The following is a 24298-nucleotide window of genomic DNA, read 5'->3' as shown; positions in this document are numbered from 1 at the left end:
AAACTCTTCAAACGACTTCTTCTGAAGAAATGAAATGTATAGAGCCTATTTATTTGGCTGGTGGCTTCCTGGGATAGAGCACAATAAAGTTTAAGATTGAAAATGACTTTGACTTACTTTCGATGTCACAGCGGTCAAATATGTCAAACGCTTCAAACGACTTCTTCTGAAGAACTGAAAGGTATATAATCTTCATTTTTGGCTGACGGCTTCCTGGGATGGAGCCCAAAAACGTTTGAGACCGAAAATGACCTTCGACCTTTTTTCAAAGTCACAGGGGTCAAATGTGTCAAACACATCAAACGACTTCTCCTGAAGAACTGAAAGGTATAGAATCTTCAAATTTAGCTGCTGGATTTCTGGGATAGAGCCCAACAAAGTTTGAGAATGAAAATGACCTTGACCTACTTTCAAGGTAACAGGGGTCAAAAGTGTCAAAGACTTCTTATGAAGAACTGAAAGGTATAGAATCTTCATATTTGGCTGATGGCTTTCTGGGATGTGGCCCGACAAAGTTTGAGAATGAAAATGACTTTGACCTACAATGTAGCTACTCTCAAGGTCACAGCGGTCAAATATGTCAAACGCTTCAAACGACTTCTTCTGAAGAACTGAAAGGTATAGAATCTTCATATTTGGCGGATGGCTTCCTGGGATGGAGCTCACCAAAGTTTGAGAATGAAAATGCTTTGAGCTACTCTCAAGGTCACAGCAGTCAAATATGTCAAATGCTTCAAACGACTTCTTCTGAAGAACTGAAAGGTATAGAATCTTCATATTTGGCGGATGGCTTCCTGGAATGGAGCTCACCAAAGTTTGAATGAGTAGGATCATTTTATGGATGTAGAATTCACGAGATACTTCATTTGCACGTACTTGTATCAGGGTGTAAAGGCAATAAGAACAAGTACTAATTGTAATGGGGGACCATTACAGAAGTCCCCCAAACACCCACAGCTTTATGTTCGCAGTGCCAAATACACCTACATATCTGAGCAAAATCGAGCAATATTTAATTTCGACCAATCAGAGGCCGCGGCGGCCATATTTGTTGACCGATCGGAAAATGAAAGGTCATTTGCACACACCCTCATCATGATGAACACTTATGTAAAGTTTCATTAATTCCGTCAAAAAGATGTCGGAAACAAGGAGAAAAAGAAGAAGAAACGTAATAGGCCTCTGTGTTCTTTGCATTTTGCACTACATTAACAAATTATAGAGTTCCGCGTATAAATGAGTGAAGCGGCTACATCTAAAGTCTTTATTTCCTTATATAGAAATTGGAGGTATGTGAAGGTTAGTTTAAAGTCTATTTAAGCTTTCAAGTCTGAAGAACCACTGGTGTCGGCAGGTGCTATTACGCCGTGGCTGACAAAAAAAGACGACTCGGACTAATAGCTAGTGGCAGATCGATATATAGAACTTTCATCACAATATATTAGATGTAGAAGTCACACTCAACAACTGGATGGTCACAATTTACAACGGAAAGTATATAAGGGCCATACTCTACAGCAGTACGTTGATATTAGGTTTAGGGTCACAATCTACATTTTGATGTATGTTATATAGCCTATTGGGTGTAAGGTCACTCTTTACAACGCGAGGGCCACATTCTACAACAGAAGATAAGTAGAAGAAGGTCTCACTTAACATTGGGAGGGTCACACTCCTACGCGGGAGATATACAAAATGTATTTGGTAAATATAAGGTATAGGGCTCTACAATAGGATGGTCAATCTATGTGGTTCTTTCGCAGCATGGAACCAGACTTGTAAACATTTTCCTCGATTATTTGGATATGTTAGAGTGGCCTCCCTTTATAAGAGCTCTTCGCGCGTCGTAGGTTACCGCCATAGGATTTTCTTTTCCAGTCGTTGGTGCCAAAATATATTCATCACATAACACCAACGGGAAATTTAAGAGAACAGTACATGTAGGTAGATGTACATCAGTTCAAAATAATGTTCTTCCATGTACCAAGTCCGCCACAAGTACAGCTAACATTAGTATTCGTCGATAGTTGGGAGACTACATGTAGCTGTATTGGATTTAACATTTATCTATATGTATATTTCTGTACGCCTATATGCAATGCGCATTTGGTAATAAATTGAATTGAAACAAGACAGGTGAACTCCAGTTCACATCGATGTGCACTGGAGTAATCACTGAAGTGAACTGGAGTTCACATCGATGTGCACTGGAGTAATCACTGAAGTGAACTGGAGTTCACATCGATGTGCACTGGAGCTAACTACAGTTCACAAGGTGATTTTCTTTATCATAATATGTCTGGCCTTTTCATCAGTCTGTACATACTACGATTTTCTCCCCTCCCGTCTGCTCTATAAATCAATCAATAAATAAAATTTTAAATGTTTCCTATTCATATACTTTAAATGATTTAACTATAGACCGTGATAACATATTAAATTATTACCACATGCACCAACTTGGATCCATGTTACATGTATATAATACTTTGTCTTTAAGACATAATCACCATTGAAGTTAATTAACGTTCCTTTACAGCTTTAACAGAATGGTGTCTACATTTAACATACAAATCGATCATTATACTATTAGTACATAATAGTGAGTCTTTTTCTGTATGTTCATTTTGGAAAAAAATGGAAAACTTATAGGGGTAACTTCGTGTACTGTGAATAAGAAAAAATACTATAAGTATATATATATTGTCTCATTCAGGATGGGTAACAATATTAATGTACTGTAGTTACAGGTATATAGATGTGAGTTTCAACAAATCATTTATTAAGATACAATTAAATATGTATGTATTCTAATTGGCTTTTCTACAGGTACATCAAACCTGTCTGAGCCCTGCAGCTAACACAGGAGAAGGGAGAATCTGGGGTTGAAATGCTCTGAGGGTGTGTGTATTACACAAGGTATAGGGTCTGATGTCAATTTACATTTACCTCCTGATCAGAACCCAGGGGAAAAATCTGAGTAGAAGGTTTATTTGGGGAGGGGGGAATACAAAACACTGTATATAAATATACACCAGCTGAAGAAACTATATTTCTCTCTTTCTATCTCTGGAAATGGGGGGTTGGAGGGCCCTTACCCTAAAAACATCCCTATGCACAAATGATATATGTATTTTCAAGGGGATTTCATATTTTTTTCAATTGTCTCTTTTTAAATCAGGTTATCAAGAAAACTCGGAATTTCTTAAAATGGAATGTCTATTGATGTCGTGTTATAGAGAAACCTTTCATAAAAGGTATAAGATTATAGGAAAACTTACCACATTTACCCATATCACATAACTGATACTGATCCCCCATCCCAACACTACAACATTGATATGAAATGTGATATGAATTTAACTATGATAAAGTGTGCTTTTAAACTTTTTCCTCTTAAATAGTACAGCTATATATATATACATATTGTATATATTATAAAAAGAAAAATTCTCAACAACGAGTCTTTAGTACTTTCATCTCTTCTAGGAGATTCTTCAGACTGAAGAATCTCCTTGAAGAGATGAAACTGAAAGTACTTAAGACTCGTTATTGAGAATTGTTCTTTTTATAATATTTCTTCTTCCGTAAGGATCATTTTTCTGATTTATAATATATATATTAGATATATATATAGTCTCTATCATCACCAGAGATAGTGTACACATGCGGTTGGAATTCTAAGTATTTAAAAAAAAACCAAAATGTGTATCGTTGATTCGATATTAATCTCTTTCAATTTTCATATCACAAAGGAACCAATTTCATAATAAACAATTAATGAAATATGTACTTCAGTCTTTTATACTTTGGTAAACATTGTAGTGCACTAGAGTTAACACTGAAGTGAACTGGAGTTAACACTGAAGTGAACTAGCTGGAGTGCGGCCGCCTTTGCACTAGCTATGCACTAGCTGGCCACCTGTGCACTAGCTGGAGTGCAGCCACCTGTGCACTAGCTAGAGTGTGGCCACCTGTGCACTAGCTGGAGTGCGGCCACCTGTGCACTAGCTGGAGTGTGGCCACCTGTGCACTAGCTGGAGTGCAGCCGCCTGTGCACTTTCTTGTTCACTATGTTAGATACCAAGTTAAGTTTGCTCCCAACTGTACGCGGACTACTGTACACTACAGTAGTGTTGTCTACATTTAACAATAAGCTTTGTTACACCTCAAGTGAATTTCTAGCTATTTGATTGGTTGGGAGAAAATTAAACAAAAATCTCTGTCACCCTCCGAAAATACAATGGTTTTTAGGGGCGCGGGGGATATTGCCATGAGACAGTGAAAAATATCACATGCGCAAAAAATGTACGTGCACCGCTTCGTTTCCCCACCGTGATGGTCACAAGAACGTTTGGCGGCAACAGCCAATTTCATCAAGCGCCGGTGCGATAGCGATTGTAAACAGCAGACTATCAACAAACAAGATGTCATTATCAAGGTTTGCTGCCGTTTCTGAGCTCCAACGCCTTTTGGTGTAACAAAATAGATATGACATTCATTAGCAGGCGACAGTGAATATTGTCAACCCTCAAAAACCCATTGTCACCCTCGGCTTCGCCTCGGGTGACAATGGTTTTCTCGGGTTGACAATATTCACTGTCACCTGCTAATGAATGTCATATTTATATAATAATAAGCTGACAATATTGCCTTTTGGAGTCTCATAAGTAAAATTAACTTTGCCATCGATGCGTGGAAATAACGTATAATAATTCAACCTGACAAATATTGGTCTGTTTAAACTTGGTGACACTTATTTTAATGTATATTATTGCCTTTTAGTGTCTCATAAGTTTGGTTGGATATTGATCTGGTTTTAGGTACATTTTACTTGTTTTGAATAAAATAAAGTATTATCATTATATTTAAAATCGACAGATGCTGGTTCAATGGCGTCAGGATCAGGTACCCAAAGGGGTAATGCTAAGGGTCTACTTGCCGACTGGGAACTGGTGACCCCCAACGGACCCTCATTGACTTTCCATGTTGGCTGTATTCTTGGTAAGTTCACGAGGTCCTTATTCACTTCAAATGAATGAAAACTGGTACTCACAGTAAAGTTAAGACTAATTGTTATTTTCACAGCGTATACATTTTGGCCAATCTTTACAAATTTTCGTTCAATCATCAAATTTGCAAAATGTTATTCCTGATTTTTCCTACGGTACTATCAAATTTCTAAATCCAAACTGAATTTGATATGTAAATGTGACAGATTTATATCGTACATAGGATTACAGTTGCCTTCAAGTTTTTTGCTAGAGGAAATTTCCTTCTAGGTCATGAATGGTAGAGCGTTCAACTAGGAAACCTAGGGATTGTGGGTTTGATATCTGGTGGAAGTACACTCACTCTCTTTCCTGTTATATAAATATCTTTGCCCATGAATATATCTATACATGTAAACAATTGTTTGAGTTTTCATTGCTTAAAACATGTCAGCTGTCAATATAATCGTGAATGTTTTGAAGGTGCTAAAGCAACCGAATGATACAATATTAATGTATAAAGCTCTCTTCATACATAGTCCCTACTGTCATTGGTTGATCATAACTTCTTTAAGATATTTGAAAATGAAAATTCTTGAAGGAAAAATAGCAAAATAATAAATTGTAAAAATTAAAACCAGACATAAAACACAAAAAATAAAATAAAGTTTACACCCTTAGCAAATTTACTTTTGATAAATAATAGTTCACTTTTGCTTTCTGTGGGTAAAACAGTTATTTTGTGTCCTACTCTGTTGAACGCAGGCAGTGACTTGTACATACATAGTGGTATGGAGACGAAGGACGGAAAACAGCCATCGGACAAACTTTATCGCTACAGCGCTGGCTCAGCATCGTGGCAAGAAATCAGAGCCACAGGAAGCCCCGCCCTCAGTCACCATGCTTGTGTGTCGTTAGCCGGTAGATACATGCTTCTGATTGGAGGATGGGATGGAAAGTCTAGGACAGGGAAGGTCGTGGCCTTTGATTCTGAAAAACAGCAATGGCTGGTGCAGGAAACCAGTGGTTTCCCTGGTGATGCCGGGCTCAGTTCACACACAGCAACACTTCTGGCTTCAGGGGAGATAATTATTTTCGGACGAGAAGGAAGTTTACGGATGCAGAGACGTCATGGCAACGGTTATATGTTAACAGGAAGTGTAGAGTCTGGCCGTTTCACCTTTAAAGAATTTACAAATGCTGCGGCTTCGAGATCAGGTCATACCTCAAACATTGTCGGAAATAAATTGTGTATAGTTGGAGGGAGAGAAAATAACTTAATAGAAATTCATGACAGATTTAAAAGTGGTGAAAGTGACAGCCAAGCTGTACCCAGTAAACTCTTAAGTATCGTAGAAAAGCTTACACCGATGTCAAAATTACCTGGTGGTCGAAAAAACCACATCACGATTAGTGGTCCTGGAATTATCTTTATTCACGGAGGCGATACCTTTGACGGTAGAAGTCGGGAATCTGTTGGAGAAATGTTCCTCGTAACATTTAAACCAACAATGCAATTCTACAAACTCGGTGACAGTCCTGTGAGGCGATCTGGCCACATTTGTTGCATTATTGGTGACAAGGCGTTCCTTCATGGCGGGATAGGTGGGAAAAATAACAGTCATGTGTACAACGAAACCTATTGTCTGGAGTTTAAATAGCTAATTATATCAGAAAGGTACACTTACTCACACTTATTGTCAAATTGCCAAATTTTACATTTCTGTTCATATCATTTCTTCTTGAAACACATTTTTCATACATGTATGTATATTATAATTTGTTTCTATCGTGTATTTTATAGTCTTCTCAGTACCATGTTCTGTAGAAGTATTATAAGTATTTAGGAAACGGAAACAGATTGATATCGGTTTAATAACTTGTTTCTGGATCCTATTTCATGTATGTAATATTAAATGTCCTGTATATTGTAATTGCAAATATACGAAATAAAATATTTTTTATACTAAGTATTTTACTACTTGGTTCTCAATTACAAAAATACAGATACAGTATTGTATTGTTTTTCATTAGCTAGAAAGTCATTGAAATTAATTTTGTTTGCAGGTGTACAAAAGCGTAGGAATGGACCCTCAATTACCTTAACTGACCTGCTCCAGAGTAACCAGTTTTATAAGGTCGAACAAATAATTATATATAACCAGTCAACTAACCTACCCGGGATTTAGTAGCTAATCAGGGTCTTTTTTAACTGTTTTATATAGGCTCTATTCAAGTCTTAAATGCTGCCTCTATCATGTCTATGTATCAATTTAACTTTGTAAATGTCTGCCTACTTTGCATTATGTTTTGGTTAAAAGTTGTAAATAGGCGATGTGGAGGGTAAAATCAGTTTTAATGAAATGATGTGTAGACTCAAACACTTCTTAATGTGAGGATGTTTATTCTTAATCCTTGAGGAAGGTTGGTGTTTGTCATTATTAGTGACTCTACACTACAGAAACATCAAACACTTTATTATATGGCCATCATTTGTAAGGCAACATTTTGGCTTAGTAAACGGGTTTATCATTGTATAGATGGCAACATAAAATGGAATGTAAAGAAAAGAGAAAACGAAATCCTCGATGGCGTTGGCATTATAACAAGATTTTACTGTACCACTACGTTGGTATCGTATCCAAGTTCATTTCAAAGTATTTCAAATTCTCATTCTATGTAACAATGTGGATGTATCTACTGGTGAACTATCAGTCCCCAAGGTTGGCCGTACTCTGTTAGTGAACTATCAGTCCCCAAGGTTGTCCGTACTCTGTTAGTGGACTATCAGTCCCTAAGGTTGGCCGTACTTTGCTGGTGAACTATCGGTCCCCAAGGTTGGCCGTACTTTGTTGGTGAACTATCAGTCCCCAAGGTTGGCCGTACTGTGCTGGTGAACTATCAGTCCCCAAGGTTGGCCGTACTGTGCTTTTGACCTTTCATTACCGGAGGTTGACATATACAGTATAAATGTTGCCAAAAGTTGAAAATTGTAACATTATTATATTTAGGGTTTTATAAGCATCTTTCCCTTTTTGCTGAGTTTAACATATCTTTCAGAACACTTCAGTCATGGATTTTTTTTTTTGACCTTTACTTTAGTAAAACTGATTATTTCTTAGTGGATGAAATGGCCATCGTTTCATTGTTTGGCTTTCTGTATCTGCAATCAAAATTTTCAGATAGGTGCTTCATTGCTTTGTATATTCGTGATTAATATAAAAGTAATAGTCACCACAGAAAGCCAAATCAGAAAGGGCCGAGACAGGGACAAAATTTTGTTAGTTCACATCGATATAATAATTCATATCTTCATGAAAAGGTTTTACAATGTATATATAGTTCAATAAACAACGCTGACACAGTTTGATATTTGTTGATCTCTTCATTAGAATGTCAACAGTGCATAAACACGTGGAGGAGTGTGTCCATGGTAACCATACACAACTAGGTACCTAACACAGGAAGTGATGACATAGTCTACATGCTCAGCATGATGTCCTTGAACAGGAAGTGACATCAAACAAAAATTGTTGACAGGAAATGACATCATACAAATTGTTGACAGCAGGTGACGTACAAATTAATGACTGTAAGTAACATACAAATTGTTGACAGGAAATGACATTATACAAATTGTTGACAGGAAATGACATCATACAAATTGTTAACAGGAAGTGACAAATTGTTGACAGGAAATGACATCATACAAATTATTGACAGGGAAGTGGGTTGGTATTGCACATTTTTTTGTCCAAAATAATTCACAAGGTAAAATGTCAGAAATAACTTAAAGATGTACAATTATTCCTATAATATCTTTCCAGAGGTATGACTCCGTATACCTAGTATACTCCTCATCGTTGATGATAGGAAATGTCTTATATACAATGTGTTAACAGGAAGAGGTGTAATGATCAATGTACAGTTAATCATGTCAATTTCTACGACATTATTGAACAAATATTTTGACATAAGTGTATGACATTATACTTAGCAGATAAACACGGTACTATATACAGACTGTAATAAGACCTCAGTGACATTTAAATCTTGTCAAACATAACATGAACACGGAATGAAAATATGTTACATGCCAACATTTCTTGATATGGTTGAACTTTTACCAATTTCAAGTAAGGTTTTGTAAAATGTTATAACAGTTTTACTGCATGGTATTGTTTTTATTGGACATGCTTTCAAATTAAGATGACATAGTTTGATGACCAAAAAACACATAGAGACACAGAGATGTAACCGGGGAGTAGAAAAAAAGGAGGAACATACCCTAGAAACCTCTTAATGCTTCAGAACAAATCAAGAACTTTTTATAATCAAGGGAAAGGTAGAAAAAGAGGAAATCCTCTGAAAGAGGCGTACATGTATCATATCCCCGTATACATACACGACAACCCTGTGTATTGAATTGTCAAGCTTACAGATTTAGAGAAGATGAAGTATGCTTGCAGTTAATTATGCTGAGCCTTTTGATTGGATGATCTCTCCAAACTACACAGGTATAGCTTCTTCAAATCTTCTTTTTCTTTAAACAGCATGATTATTCAATACACAGGGTGAGATCAATTTAAAGTACAATTTTATATTTTATATTTACTAATCAGGTACATAATATTTGAAATATCTTTTTCCAGATTTGACATCCTGGCAGCAAAACATGACAATCTAATTATAATTAGCCAAAATTCAAGTACCTGTGATACATTGAAACATTTTATTTTTTTTAAGAATGATTGCAAAATTAGCAGAAAGATGTGTCATTATTATAGACCTAATATTTATTATGTATATTATTATCATCTACCTGTACACTGTAAATTTATGATGCATATTATTTCATCTACCTGTACACTGTAAATTTTGCATAGTCAATTTGCATCATATTTCAACACACAGATCAGACCTAAGCATTCGGCTATCACAACTGTATACATGCTGACAGGATTTCTGAATTTGTGACACTATCATACAAGATAGGAAGAAGTCAATGTGTCAAATACCCCATTCTCAGAGACAACTGATTCCAACATTCATTAAATGGTAAAGTGAAAAATAGATTTATATTGTGGTTTCAACATACAGAAAGCTGTGGCTTTTTGAGTCGGACCAGTCATTGACTGCTAACCTATTTATATGTTACCACAGATCTAGATAACCCATGGCTTTTGTGTTAAGCCTACCCTAATATACTGCCACACAAGATAAGGAGAAGAAGCATTGATAAGCCTATTGCACACATATAACATGGGTGGAAAATTACAATGGCTGGAATGGAATTCAAACGAAGAACCTCTGGGCTCGTAGTCATGAAACCGTTCTCATGCTAAAGCATGCATTCTGTGCTCAAGCCAACTTTATTGTAACTCGTTTAAATCATGCCAAACAATCAAAATGTCAAACGTAAACACTGAAAACAGTATCCGGATTCAAGTCTCTTCAAGTATTTCCTAAATCATTGACAAAATAAAATTATTTTATTTATTTATAACCAGAACAATAAATTAGGCTTGAGCACAAATTCCATGCTTAAGCATGAGAATGGGTCCATGAATTAATACGGACCCTGAACTCTTAGACAATGTGCTATAAATAAAGATGAGCTACCGATACATTCCTCCCTCCTTTAACAAAGTCGTCAGTCCATTGACACACGAGACCCTATGGCACCTTATGTGGGTATACTTGATTGGGCGCCAAATGTAACCTGTACGAAATAACGTTAACAGGACTGGAATCATGGTAGTTCAGATTCTTGACGGACAAACTAACCAACTGAGTTACCTTATCCCTGATTTTCGACCCAGTTCAGTTCTGCTACATGTATAAACTGTACATCGTGTGAAATGTTCGGAATAATGATGAAGATTTTAGTTTACTTTGATGATCAAACCCTCAGTTGGGTGGCATATATCTGCCATCTACTTTTGTCCTACAAGCTACCTAATTACATATTAGAATATAGGCATAGGATATGTTGTGTCTATTACCTGTGATCATGTCCACATAGGTAACTCTTAAGTTGAAAGTCGATGGCAGAAATATACCACCATACCATAAAGGTACAATAAGCTTAAGGTAGCCATAACATGTACCGATGAAAAACATTTATTATCTAAACATATGAGCTACATGCCATTCTACGTTCAACATATGTCTACAAAGGCGTGAACCGAAAGACCAAACATGTTGGACCACCAGGACAATGGCCAACATCACAACAAAAACTTAATAGCAGTTTGCAACAGCGAAAAACGTAACAACGACCTGGTAACTCGCACACACAAGTCAATTATTGTTTGTAAACACATTGTTATGTATTGTTACCGAACGTCCAACACAAAAAATCCCACCTCAAGTTTCACATGGTATAGAGACACTGATTCTCCATGATTACTTCAGGAAATAAAGACGTTACCGGTATGATGCTTCTGTGGTCTTGATGAACGAAGTATAAAATCAATGTAATGATCGTTTCAGAAACACGAGTGTGTATTGGCATCAGGGGACAGTGAAAGCTTGTAAGAGATATAACCAGTAGTATTAGAATACATATAGTACTCAGCGTGACCATCACCGCGGTTTTGTTTCTATGTCTACAAACATTTTATATTTGAAACGAAATACTCATTAGACTCAAACTTTCTCTTGAGATTTCATCTTATCCCTTACTGTACCACTTTCCTTAGGCAAGAGAACAAATATGCATGTTATTTCTACGAAAACATGACTGATCACAAACTTTTGTTCACTTAACTATGGCAGTAATGTTACTATGACCATAAAGATTTGCATTGACATAATTGGAAACTCATGTTGTGTTCAGAATGAAAGGATCATCTGTTCTGAACCCCAGTATACAGTTTTTAATGATAAACCCAGACCCTGCCACATGTAGATTATCAATAACAATATATAATGCGTACTTGCCCATTTAACTCAAAGCACGGCATCTCAGTTTCTTTCAAGATTTACAAAATCTAACTCAGAAACAATATTTATTTGTTTTTATGGTTTTAATGATAATAAAAAAAAGAAAAAAAGATGAAGTTTGGCAAAAAAGTAAAAATATGATTTTTTCTTCACAGAAGAAAAATCAAACAGGAATTGATTTTTGTGTGCAATGATAGAAAATTGTATAATATGTATTTAGAATACATGCTACAGAAATAATCCATCTGTACATTTCCCTCTAGGTTCAGAGTGCTATCATATATACTGCTTACCCTTTCACCACCGTACCATAGACTATAATGGACTCATCCCTATAAATGCATGGTAGAGTCTATGAAAGTTACCTAGGGGTGAAAGGGCTAATTACCGACCTGGCCCCAGTTTCTCAGAGAGAAATCCTGAAGTTTGCAGAAAGTACCTTCATCATAATGTTTTCCCCTGAACTTCAGAAGCACTTTCTACAGGTGAAATGTAAGTTATAATAAAGAAAACTCTTAAACTTGGGCCAGGTCTGCAAATTAGTTGTCATGGTTTTTAATTCTTTCTGAACAATTTTTCTTCCACTTTCACTAATATACCGTACTGTCAACCTCCATTTACATTCACTAGAGACATAATACATGATCACAAACTGCAGCGTAATAAACATCAGGTATGTATATACCCGATAGGTAGGTTTCCTCTTGTGTAGCTCACTGACCTGTTTTTATTAATGTGTGCCGGTGTACTTGGTGTAGTATGACATCACAAAACATTACTACATTTTATTCCTTTTTTTTTATAAGGTCAAAGTTCATATTAAGGTTGTGACCTGGATATTAACCTATAAAAATGTTTCCAACAGTATAAACTGTGACAATGTGATATATAATATAGACGTTCACATGTACTAAGCATATCAATATAAACAGCCCAATGAGCTACATAAAAGATTACCCCCACATAACCGCAACATACAAGATTATTCACATATTAATAACATTACTTTTTTACACAATAGTTCATAAAACATAGGCTAGGTGTTTCTAACACGTCAATAAACAACCATTATCATATTACTACTATCACAAGTCATCAGACAAATCAGTTAATATATGAGATATATTTTACAAACAATACAAACGTTGTGTAGCATGCAAGAATATCAACAAGTGAACAATTGCCAGCTTCAGGACCAAGACTAGATAATGGGCGTGTCAGTTGTTTGTGATGTGGAACATCATGTACTCTATCATGATCGGCCATTACAGAAAATCTAATGGTTCCCCAACATACAAACATCAACACTTTGCATTTCAAATGTTCACATGATATCAAAACACAATTAGCAAGTTTTTTTTCCATTCATTCAGTGATTTTTTTACTTCAGATGTATAAAGAGAGGATCAACTTCAAATTAAATTGATAAACATCTAATTGCCAATAAAAAAAAGAAAAATTGAACTACTGGTATTGTTTCCGTGCATGATCAGAGATTGCGTTGCGACAATGTATAATAGATCTTGTTGTAGTTTACTAGTTATGCACCTTAACTTTAACCTGTCGTATATGTCACTTAATACCATATTTCAATAATGATGCATGCACCATATAAACTCCACATAGAATCCACCTCTACAGCTTAAGTTGTATGCTCCCTGATTAAGTTAAACTTGTGATACTGTAAGAGTTACATTTCTAAATTTGTGATGCTTGATTATCATCACAGTCACAAGTAATTACATAATTGTTCTTTCAAAAACAATTTTGCGATGATTTGAATTTGCAAAGGGAACAACTACAGATGTATGGTTCATGCTTGATCATGCCTGAATAAACATTTGTGGGATATCTAAATTTTGCAATCGCCTCTTTCCTTCAGGAATATCACGAATATATGAATATTTCGCGAAATAAAAGTGATCTATTGTACATATTGAATACATAGCAACTTTATTCCCACCAAGTAGGAAACTCTTGTTAAACTTCGTCACTGATGCCCAAGCAAAAATAAAACCAAAAATGCATTGAGTATATTACCATAAAGCCATCAAATGACTTCATATGCATTCTTATATATGTACATCCCTGAATCCAACTTAACAGAATTGGAACTGGCCAATATTATCAACCAATCAGATTATCAGAAGCCCTGTAGCCCTTATTGTATTTGGACTATCAACCAATCAGATTATCAGAAGTCCTGTAGCCCTTACTGTATTTGGATTATTAACCAATTAGACTACACCATGAACTAATCATCGATTATCAATAAATTAGAACTTGCAGTGAAGTAATAATCAAACCTCTTAACTACATTTTGTCATCCCACAATCTTAACCTATGCTCAACTGATCAGTCACCGGAGGGTTCACCAGGAACTGATAGAAGTATCTAAATAATGTAAACCACTTTATTTTCAAGAGAGATTAATTTTCAAGAGAATCATTCTCGATTATAAATCTTCTGTGAATATCGCGTTCACTGATAACGAAACTATCCATAGTAAAATAGTATCTGCTGAGATGCGAATGCAACATACAGACATACGTTGTGAAATTGAGTATTCGTGAAAATACGGTGATTTGCAGTAACCAACCATTCAGCACCGAGGAGCACTTCTGATTTTGTCTGGGACTCGGTTCTACACAACAGTTTGTTTCAATGTGGATTATATCACCAACAACAAAAATGTACGGAATCGTTGTTATCGATTCGCCAAAGTCAACGTGTGTAATTTGGCAGTGATGGCGTGATATTGACGTAATATCACAATTTGCTAGATCTAACTTGTCGCCCGGTGTCAGAAGATGTCCGGACATTTGGACCAGTCTCGGTCCCAGTAATTGCCTTTAAATAACCAATCTTCCTTGCCAGTGTGTGGGTTGGTTCCAAACTTGAAAAATCTGCAACAAATAAACAGGCTATATATTTTTATGTAAAACAGCAACATATCAAACAACTCGAAATCTTATACTTTCTGATTTGTTGACTGTTTTGAGGCATCAAGATACGAAAGAAAGGGACGAGGGCTACATTCGTTCATCGTGATCCAAACGATTGAACCGGTTGGACCAGAGTTGTTCGTTAATCAAATGAGGTCAGACCTAATAATCTGATACGGCTTTCAGGTGAGCCTTGCAAGGCCTGCATAAACGTTTGCAGGTCTGCCAGGATTTATACCGGAACATATTACATTTGAAAACAGACAAACTGGTTGAACTGGATACACAAAGGGGGCCTAGGTCGAGGAAACAGTATAAAAATGCTGAAGAAATAAAATTGGGAGAAAATGACAGTCTAATAAAAAAAATAGTATATTATTCATATGAGGAGATGAAAGGGAAAATTGGAGTTTGACTTTTACTTTATTCAGTTATCTCCCCTTTCATGAGTTAAGTTTCTTACACTGGTGTCCATTCATCCTTCCTGCGCTTCCTCTCTTTCCGGGCAAATCTTTGTTTCTCTTCTATTCTGTTTTTCTCCGCTGCGGCAGCATCTAGAACCAAACATTATATATTGTAACGGTTGTGTTGGTGTCAAAAAGGTTCATCAATTATTAATTTTTTTTAATTTTTTTTTTTAAGATTTCTTTACGGTCAAATATTAAAGAAACATGTATTTAAAGTATTGCTTAAGTGTTCAATGGAAAAACAAGTGTCATTTCTATTAAGTAATATGGAGTTCATTATATCAGAACAAGAGAAAATCAGCGGTGGAACAGTAAGCACCCATCCAATTCTATGCACATGCAGGTTTTGTTCAATTTAAAATTTAGCCTTTTTCATGGTATAACAGGAATACTGACCAAGTTTCACCTGAATCTGTTTGGTAATATTAAATTAAGCTGAATTTTGCGCAACTTTGAAAATATAGCCGTACACTTTGTACATTGTCCAAGTTCACCAAGTTCCATAAAATTGAATATTTTAGCAAGTTGTCTTGTGGAAACCAAAGCATGGACGGGTGAACGCTACCCATTCCATAAACCGTAAAAATATTGAAAAGGGTGAAAAAATAATGGGAACTAAATTAAATTATTGTGTAAATCCATGTACTATGAATATTGAACACAAGAAAACGACATTGTTTGATTCATACAGACCTGATGAGTAAGTATATTATACAAACTTACCTATCTGCCCTTCCTCCAGAAGGCGAATGTCTGGCCGTAAGCGTGAATCTGTGGGAGCGAGCTGTCCTGCTATATCTGGGGTCAACTCATTCAAGGCCATGGCGAACAATGTGAAACTGAAATACTTAATATACAACACATCGACTGTTTAACTCCATCAAATGTTGCTTTCAACACAAATTTAGTAATTCTATAAAAAAAAAAAAATGAAAAATTTACAGAATATTTTGAAGAGAATAGAATTAACATTAACAAAATTATCGTTGACAAAATAATTTGTTGTGGTTTTATTTATTTATTCTGTATCAATGATCCATACATTTATTACATGGTTTTCAGGGATGGGTTTGGTTTGTTTGTGTTTTACGTCCTATCAACAGCTACGGTCATTTAAGGACGTGCCAGGTTTTGGTGATGGGAGACTTTTAATGATAATGAAATGACAAGTTATGCAGTGATAAGCTTTTTATGAACGGAGAAATATATAGGGTAGTGGTTTATAGACGATAAACAGTTTATTTCACAATGTTTTCAGAGTTTATTGTTCGAACAATTTTCTCATTGCACACACATGCATAAAATCTTGAGTCCAAACAACAAACTCTGAAAACAAAGTTTGATAATCTTTAATCATAGTTTTTATCCCATTTGTCCTCATTTCCAGAGATCTTAATCCAGAGGTTACATTTGTCGTGTGAGGATCTCTACCGCAATGGTATAACACAACCACTTTTTTACACTGTTGTTTTCATTAAAGAATACCTGTAGGGATTTTTCTGGGCGTGGGTGTATCGTCCATATACACTCTTGCCCTGGAATGTGGAGGTCGTATGTTGATAAGTGTTTTACGGAAATGTCATCGTTTACGTCGGAACTCCCACTAGCACCGTTGGACTGCAAATGTCAAATTAATGGTCTAAATGATTCGCAAAATGAGCATTTTTCTACGTACCCTGGTAAGTACAACAACAATTGTAAATTGTTAATACTATGACAAACGAATTCAGTGATCAAACTATTTTGTAAATATGATGCTACAAAATAAAATTACAACTTCCAACTTAATTACAGACCATCATATTCATGAAACCATGAACTCGAGTAAAATTTATTGTAACTTGCTTAATTGATATAACAAGTTAAAAATGTCAAAAGTTAAAAACAGTAGTTAAGTTAAGTCTCGATCCTATCCTAATTCTTTGACAAAATTATTAAAATACAGTACATTTCACTTAATATCACACGCTTAATGTCACTTTTCAGTTATTATCATATTTTCTTGATGCACCGTTTTTCCTGCTACATTTGTATAATCATTATAAATCTACCAATGAATGAGAATTTGGGCTTGAGAATGGTTTGTTTAATATGGACCCAGATGTCATGGAATTTGGGGAATGACACGCGACTTACTTTGGCAGAATGACACGCGACTAACTTTGGCAGAATGACACGCGACTTACTTTGGCAGAATGACACGCGACTTACTTTGGCAGAATGACTGGGTGACTGAGTAGATGCTGAATTTTTCATGAAGCCATCGTAATCGGCCACATCAAGCATGAAGAGATCGTACACCCAGCTCCCGTACAACGCCTTCCTCTTCACCTTACTGAAATAGCAATACCCCAATACAGTCATCCCACCGTAGACACCATATTCATTCTTTCTGTTAGCACTTTCCTAAACTATAACGTTGTCACTGACTGCATCTTCCTCAATACACACATAGCATTTTAACCCTTTCACCCCTATGTAACTGTAATAAACCCTACCATGCATTGATCTGGATGAGTCCATTATGGTCTACAGTGGTGAAAGTGTTAAGGTTAAGGGTAAAAGAAACGTTCCACTCAAAGAGTTTCACTTTGACTCGGAGTAGTCTCCCTTCTATACAGAATATAAAGCAACCGAGAGGAGTTTTTCTGGTTAAGAGTTACTTCCCTTGTAAATTTTTTTTATATGATTTGTGGCCCTTAAATTGGACACTCAGTTTGATGCTGTGCTCGTATAATTCCTGTATGTCAACATCGGTAAAGTGCAATCTTAACAATGTTCAACCCTTGCATTTTTCTCCATTTTCCAGGCATACATTCATTCATGTACAACACAGTTTTACTTTTGAATTTAGAAGTTTGTTATCATGTTAGGTCTTAGCTTTATCATTTTCACATAAGCGAGTTGTTTTGTTTTTAAATGTCTGTGAACCCATAACATTTCCATCCTTAATTTCAAACTAAATTAAAAACAAGCCATTCAGATTGATATGTGTTGTCTGTGCCCAACTTTGACCATCAATGTGCATATCGGAGAAATAACAAAGTCAATGGACCATGAAAGGTAGGCTGCATCCAGCATTTGATGCTTGGGTTGAGATGTTCTACCTAAGATGCATCTATGGTCCAAGTTTGGTTGGTCTAGAACTTAAATTTTCAGTGAAACTAAATTAGACACAAAAACTTAATGTTGACATTGCCGCCGCTACAGCTGGTGGAAAAGCAACACCTTAGTCTCGCTTCCGATACTTTGTTGCAGCGAGACAAAAAGAAAAATCTTGAAATTACTGTCCTCTCACAAATGCTGCATAAAATTGCCTCAAATATTGGTAACATGCTTATAAAGCTAATGTGTTGTTATGTGACTTCAATTCTAGAATCTACCCGAAACAAACCACAGAAATTGTAGGAACTAACGTCATGCTATTGTATTAAGAAAACAAAAGTACTTAATTTTGATTTCTTCTGGGGAGGATATCCGACATACCATCTATTTCAGACAGTAAGATCAGCATGGCCAGGATTACTGCTGACCACAGGCCAGGATTACTGCTGACCACAGGCAGAGTTTAAAGATTTTTTAAATTTTGGGTTAAATAAACAAAAGGCATAATAAATATAGCTGTCTGACATAGTAAAACACGTCTTCAATAAAAAAATTATTAAGCAATTACCTATTTCTCATAAATTGATATACTTTCTATCATATATTTTTACCTCACCAAACTATTCTAGTGATAAAAACTTACTTTTTATCGTATACATAGCCCTCGACTTTGTGTAGATCCTTGCCGAACCAGCCCGACTGTTTGAAGTTAAGTACACTCTTCCATCCTGTCTTGTGACACAAAATTTCCATTACTCCATACTGAAACAGAATTATTACAAATAGGTTTGAAAATACACTTTATATCGTGATCATGCTTAACATTCAGATATCACTCCCCTGAATGCTGCAGCCTGTTATAATATATATATTATATGTGTGATCACTGTATACGGTTTGTTTACCATTTTGCACTCTACCAGCAGCTAAGGTCATGACCTGGAGGTCATATTGGAAGGTCGGGTGGAGCAGTGGTTCACACCCTTGTCTTTAACTAAAGCAGCCTGATTTGATTCCCCAGTCAGATGTTAAATGGTACGAGCTTTAGAAAATGGTGACAGCGGCTGGAGTACAATTAGTGACAGTGATATTTTCCCCAAAGCATGCATATATATTTATTAATGGTAATTCAGGGGTGCTAAATTATGAAGACAGTGGATTATGAAATCATTATGTTACAAATACCTGAAGTGCTAAATCAGGATTACCACTGAATATAATTTTTTTATATTTAATCTGTAAGTTACAAATACCTAATTATAGTGTATGTTCCCAAATATATAGACTGTCTGTATATAACATATTCAAAACTCGTGGCAGTGATATTGTGATTGCCCTACGACTTTGTACAACTTACATAATCAGTCAAACATGACATCGTCACGGTAAATGACTGCAGACATCAACAACATCTCTTTATGTTTAAATAGTTCCAGTTCAGAAACGGTGAATAATATGATTATTTACTTCATACAGACAAGCTACATACATGTATGTGACAGTTCTAGTTCTGAGCAGAAATTCCAGTCAAGCTCTGTTTCCTACATAGAAACCATCTTTCCCCCAGTGATAAGCCCCTGTCCAGTTATTATACGCTCACTATAGCTTCTTGATGCAGACTGTAAATGACTGTTTTAACACATCAATTTATTGAACCAGATGGACCTAGAAGATGAATGTAAACTATCTCCCACACATATTGGATGTTGGTTCTTTCCCCGGCATTACAGCAATTCATTGTTTGCTTATTTTTTTAAATCAAAGTTTTATTTAAACACATTATGTATATCATTAGAAAGATGTTACTTTTGATCTGGGATATATATATATATAAATGATGAACAAAAAATCTCTGCTCTATAATATTTGTGTAAAGTAGAAAATATTTGTAAAACATATAAATGCACCTTTTCTAGCTTTTACAGATATGGAGCTTAATGAAATGCAAGTTGACCACTGTAGCCAGTAAAGCAGACAATATACATGTACATGAAATACATTTGATATTTTAGTGAAATGAACTCCTCCAAGTGTATATCTGTTTGGTAGAGCTTCAAGTGACTGCTGGACTTCTAGTATAAAGGTAATATAGCTGAACACAAAGTCACTGATGTAGATAATATAGGTCGCAGTGACCTACATTTTATGTATTGTTGCAATAGGTATCAAGAAATATCCATAAAATATGATTGGCGACTGTTTGACCTCTTTTAGTATAAATGTAATGGAGATTAATACAAAGTCATACGAAAGTCAGTGGTGTAGATAATATAGGTCACAGTGACCTAAATTCTATATATTGTAAAATAGAAGATTTGTGCGGAGGAATACGATGAACCTTAAAATTTTGGTTGATAATGAATTTATCATGCTACCGGTAAGTGTTATTATGTAGTATATAGATGCTAATATATAGGTCACAGTGACCTAAATTTCACATTTTAATGCAGTACTTCTCAGCAATTAATCTAAGCATGAAGTGATCTGTGACTTGTATTTTATATTGTTATGGAGAGTCTCCCGATTTTGGACCCTAAAATATAGACCATTTTCAGCCAGTAAAATTGCTAAGCTATTCACATCTATACAGTGTAAATTATTTTATTTGAAAGAAAAATTCAAAAGATGACATTCAGAAGTGTTATTTTCTACCTAAGGGGCACACATACACAACTTTTATTTATGTTTTTAATTTTGAGGATGCAGATTCTCCGCTATAGAAATTTCAAAAGGTTGGCGAGCATGGAATAACTTTGTATTAAAGTAAGGAGGATAATCTCAAAGTCTCAGCAATATGTTGTTTGGAAAAAATATTGGAAAACACTAAATGGCCCTACTATGTAGGGGAGGCATAAACATGAGTCCTGACATTATAACTGCTTTGTCTTCAGCTGAAAACTATTTAATATTCAAATTGAATTTTTCGAAACCGCATATTTCCACATTTTGTGCAGGCTTGTACATTTTTTTATATTTCTTTCATCACTTACACATTGTATTGTGAAATTCAATATGTATGGAAATATTGGCTCCCATAAAACCTTGTAGACTGTCAACATGTTATTACTGTAATGCTGCTTTTAACAGCGCTATATTTAACTGGCAGGCGTACAAACGTCGCCTCTTACATGTTCTATACCCACGACGTACTTAATCTGTTGTTATATTGGTCTATTATAATCACCCATTCTGACAGAACGTTCTTTTTATAACTTTTAGTTTATCACATTCAACTTTCTTCTGTTTTTCATCTGTTCAGTTGAAGGTGAATAAAATACATTTTCCGTCTCTCTCAAGAAATTCACATTTCCTTGAAACATTTTACTTGCATGAGTTGTACTTAATATATTATGACCCAGTACCTCGGGAACAATTCTTTTCAGGTATTGTTTGGAGAAGGAATGTCTTACACACTATTTAAATCATATTTACCACCCTATTCTTTAGACTAAGTTACAACACCAATCGAGAATAAGGCTTTGGTGCTATATATATACCACCCTATTATTTAGACTAAGGTACAAAACCAATCCAGAATAAGGCTCTGGTGCTATATATATACCACTCTATTCTTTAGGCTCAGGTACAAAACCAATCCAGAATAAGGCTCTGGTGCTATATATATATACCACTCTATTCTTTAGGCTCAGGTACAACGCCAATCCAGAATAAGGCTCTGGTTCTATATATATACCACCCTATTCTTTAGGCTCAGGTACAACACCAACCCAGAATAAGGCTTTGGTGCTATGTATCGCCCTATTCTTTAGGCTCAGGGACAACACCAATCCAGAATAAGGCTCTGGAGCTATATATATACCACTCTATTCTTTAGGCTCAGGTACAAAACCAATCCAGAATAAGGCTCTAGTGCTATATATATACCACCCTATTCTTTAGGCTCAGGTACAACACCAATCCAGAATAAGGCTCTGGTGCTATATATCACCCTATTCTTTAGGTTCAGGTACAACACCAATCCAGAATAAGGCTCTGGTGCTATATATATACCACCTTATTCTTTAGGCTCAGGTACAACACCAATCCAGAATAAGGCTTTGGCACTATATTCCACCCCACACTTTGAACTTGGGCAATATACAACCAAAACTTGAAAAGTTATATTGACCTCAACTTTGTCTTGGTCAATATCACTTTCCCATATAACCACACATTCACCTCAAGGAAAGTCAATAACTGATAAATATGTTACTCACATGTTCTATCCAGATCTTGCCTACGATAACGTTGTGGACACAACAGTTGACGTTGGACCATGTGTACACCTCGCCATGTCTGTAAAACAAAACGAAAGGTCAAATAACGCAATGAGTTGTCTGTTTTCTGTGTTTGGTGACACACAATACATCTCCAGCACACACACAGGCATACATACATAGGGAGATGTTAGCCAGGTGGCATAGGACTAGTAGTTAGCGCCTGATAAGGCAGCTCCTGCGAATTCCTCAATATTGTATTGATTAATATATATATATGCTAATTGCATTGACTGTATAAAATTGTATATCTATGTACTGTAAAGCGCTTTAGAGTGGCTTATGTTAGCTAGATAGGGCGCTATATCAAATGTTGTATATTTATTTATTTATTTATAATAAGGCTGTGTCAACAGAATGTGCTCTGTGTGTTAGAGAGATCACAAAGTCACTGTATACAACAATCCTCACAAGGGATTTCTTTGTGTGACCATACCGTATGTCTCCCCATATAGCCAATATTATTGACCCTTCTTTCACCTCTGACCTAGAAGAAGTAAAGGTCAATGTGAACAAACTTTAGTGTAACTACGTATCTATGGGTGATTTTGTTCTTCTAAAAACTATACACAAACATATCATGAAAAAGTTACATATTTTCCCACTTATTTGACCTTCGACCTGGAGTTGAAGGTCGCAATTATCAAATTGCAGTGCATTGCACACTTTTTTGTGGATGATGCAGTTACACATGGCTCAAATCACAGCCTGGACAAGACTTCTGTGGAACTTTTATATTATTTGACCTTTGACCTTTAGGCCTTTGGTCAGTGGTTTTTCTCCGTAACTCCGGCTTTCCTCCACCATCAAAACCTGCATGTCCTTAAATGACCAGAGCTGTTAATAGGACGTAAAACACAAACAAAACAAATGGAGGCCACAGTGACCTAATTACAGTGAACTGCACACCTTCTTTGGGTGATGCTGATACACTTCAAGTTTCATCAAGATTTCTTTTATTGGTTTTAAAGTTACGGCCTGGGTAAGATTATATTCATTTGATATAGGATGTGTATATGATTATAAATTATATATCATAGGGTATATATTGATAAGTATATCTATATTGCCTTATAGGTATCGCTTTCAAACCTTTACTCCACTATCAAACCTTTACTCCAGATGTAAGATTTTTGAAATGTCCAAACGCAAGGCTTGCTGATGCTTTGACAGTTGATTAGATTTGTTTTTTTCGCTTCAGCTTCTATTTCCAGCTAATGTCATTAAAGGAAGCACCTTTCTTGTATACTGGAGGCAGACTGTGTGGCATGGTGTATTTCCCTAATCCTTGTGATAGCGCGGATCTGATGTCAACTTTAGAGAGCTACTTCACTGAAATACTATACTGAAGGCACCCTGAGCACAGTACTCCACCGGTCACATTAAGGACTTGCCATTCCACATAAAACCCCAAAAGGTAAGGCAACAACTCATTTTCTTATACTTATAATAAGGCTGTTTCGATGAAAAAGAATTTCTTTCCATGTCGAGGTAAAATATTATGCCAAATGAGATTTTTTATTTTTTACCTTTGTTTTCATTTTGAAGACTTACTGTGTGGTTTC

The 24298-nt window shown here is 35.8% G+C and overlaps 2 protein-coding genes across 6 annotated transcripts in view; one reads left to right on the top strand and one right to left on the bottom strand.

Annotated features, from left to right (window-relative positions):
- The first annotated feature begins 1069 nt into the window (after positions 1–1069).
- Positions 1070–13396, top strand: LOC110464908 (kelch domain-containing protein 9-like). Of its 5 annotated transcripts, XM_021520375.1 has the most exons (5): positions 1808–1940; positions 2830–2919; positions 4882–5004; positions 5757–6669; positions 7059–13396. In XM_021520375.1, exons 3-4 carry the CDS (start codon positions 4893–4895, stop codon positions 6650–6652), a joined length of 1008 nt encoding a protein of 335 aa, XP_021376050.1. In that variant the 5' UTR covers positions 1808–1940; positions 2830–2919; positions 4882–4892; the 3' UTR covers positions 6653–6669; positions 7059–13396. The 5 variants fall into 5 exon arrangements, with proteins under 5 accessions (XP_021376053.1, XP_021376050.1, XP_021376054.1 ...); XM_021520378.1 differs by lacking the exons at positions 1808–1940; positions 7059–13396 and adding an exon at positions 1070–1171 and having other exon boundaries at positions 5757–7029; XM_021520379.1 differs by lacking the exon at positions 7059–13396 and having other exon boundaries at positions 2830–2901; positions 5757–7030.
- Positions 8357–24298, bottom strand: part of LOC110464907 (oxysterol-binding protein-related protein 1-like) — a 126459-nt gene continuing 110517 nt past the window's right edge. Inside the window, exons 20-26 of the mRNA XM_021520374.1 lie at positions 22674–22752; positions 19100–19218; positions 17563–17686; positions 16837–16968; positions 16075–16198; positions 15348–15438; positions 8357–14845 (exon numbers count right to left, since the gene is read on the bottom strand). Coding sequence (XP_021376049.1) covers positions 14743–14845; positions 15348–15438; positions 16075–16198; positions 16837–16968; positions 17563–17686; positions 19100–19218; positions 22674–22752 — 772 coding nt within the window. The 3' untranslated portion in view covers positions 8357–14742. The remainder of the gene's footprint in view (positions 14846–15347; positions 15439–16074; positions 16199–16836; positions 16969–17562; positions 17687–19099; positions 19219–22673; positions 22753–24298) is intronic.

This window comes from Mizuhopecten yessoensis, unplaced genomic scaffold, assembly GCF_002113885.1.
Source record: "Mizuhopecten yessoensis strain PY_sf001 unplaced genomic scaffold, ASM211388v2 scaffold11041, whole genome shotgun sequence".
NCBI classification, from domain to species: Eukaryota; Metazoa; Mollusca; class Bivalvia; order Pectinida; family Pectinidae; genus Mizuhopecten; species Mizuhopecten yessoensis.
The sequence above is the reverse complement of the archived record's forward strand: the minus strand, read 5'-3'. Positions and strand labels throughout refer to the sequence as shown.

Coding starts and splice junctions, on each gene's coding strand:
- LOC110464908 (XM_021520375.1), top strand. CDS start 4,893: ATGGCGTCAGGATCAGGTACCCAAAGGGGTAATGCTAAGGGTCTACTT. Junction 5,005..5,756: donor CCATGTTGGCTGTATTCTTG/GTAAGTTCACGA, acceptor TGTTGAACGCAG/GCAGTGACTTGTACATACAT.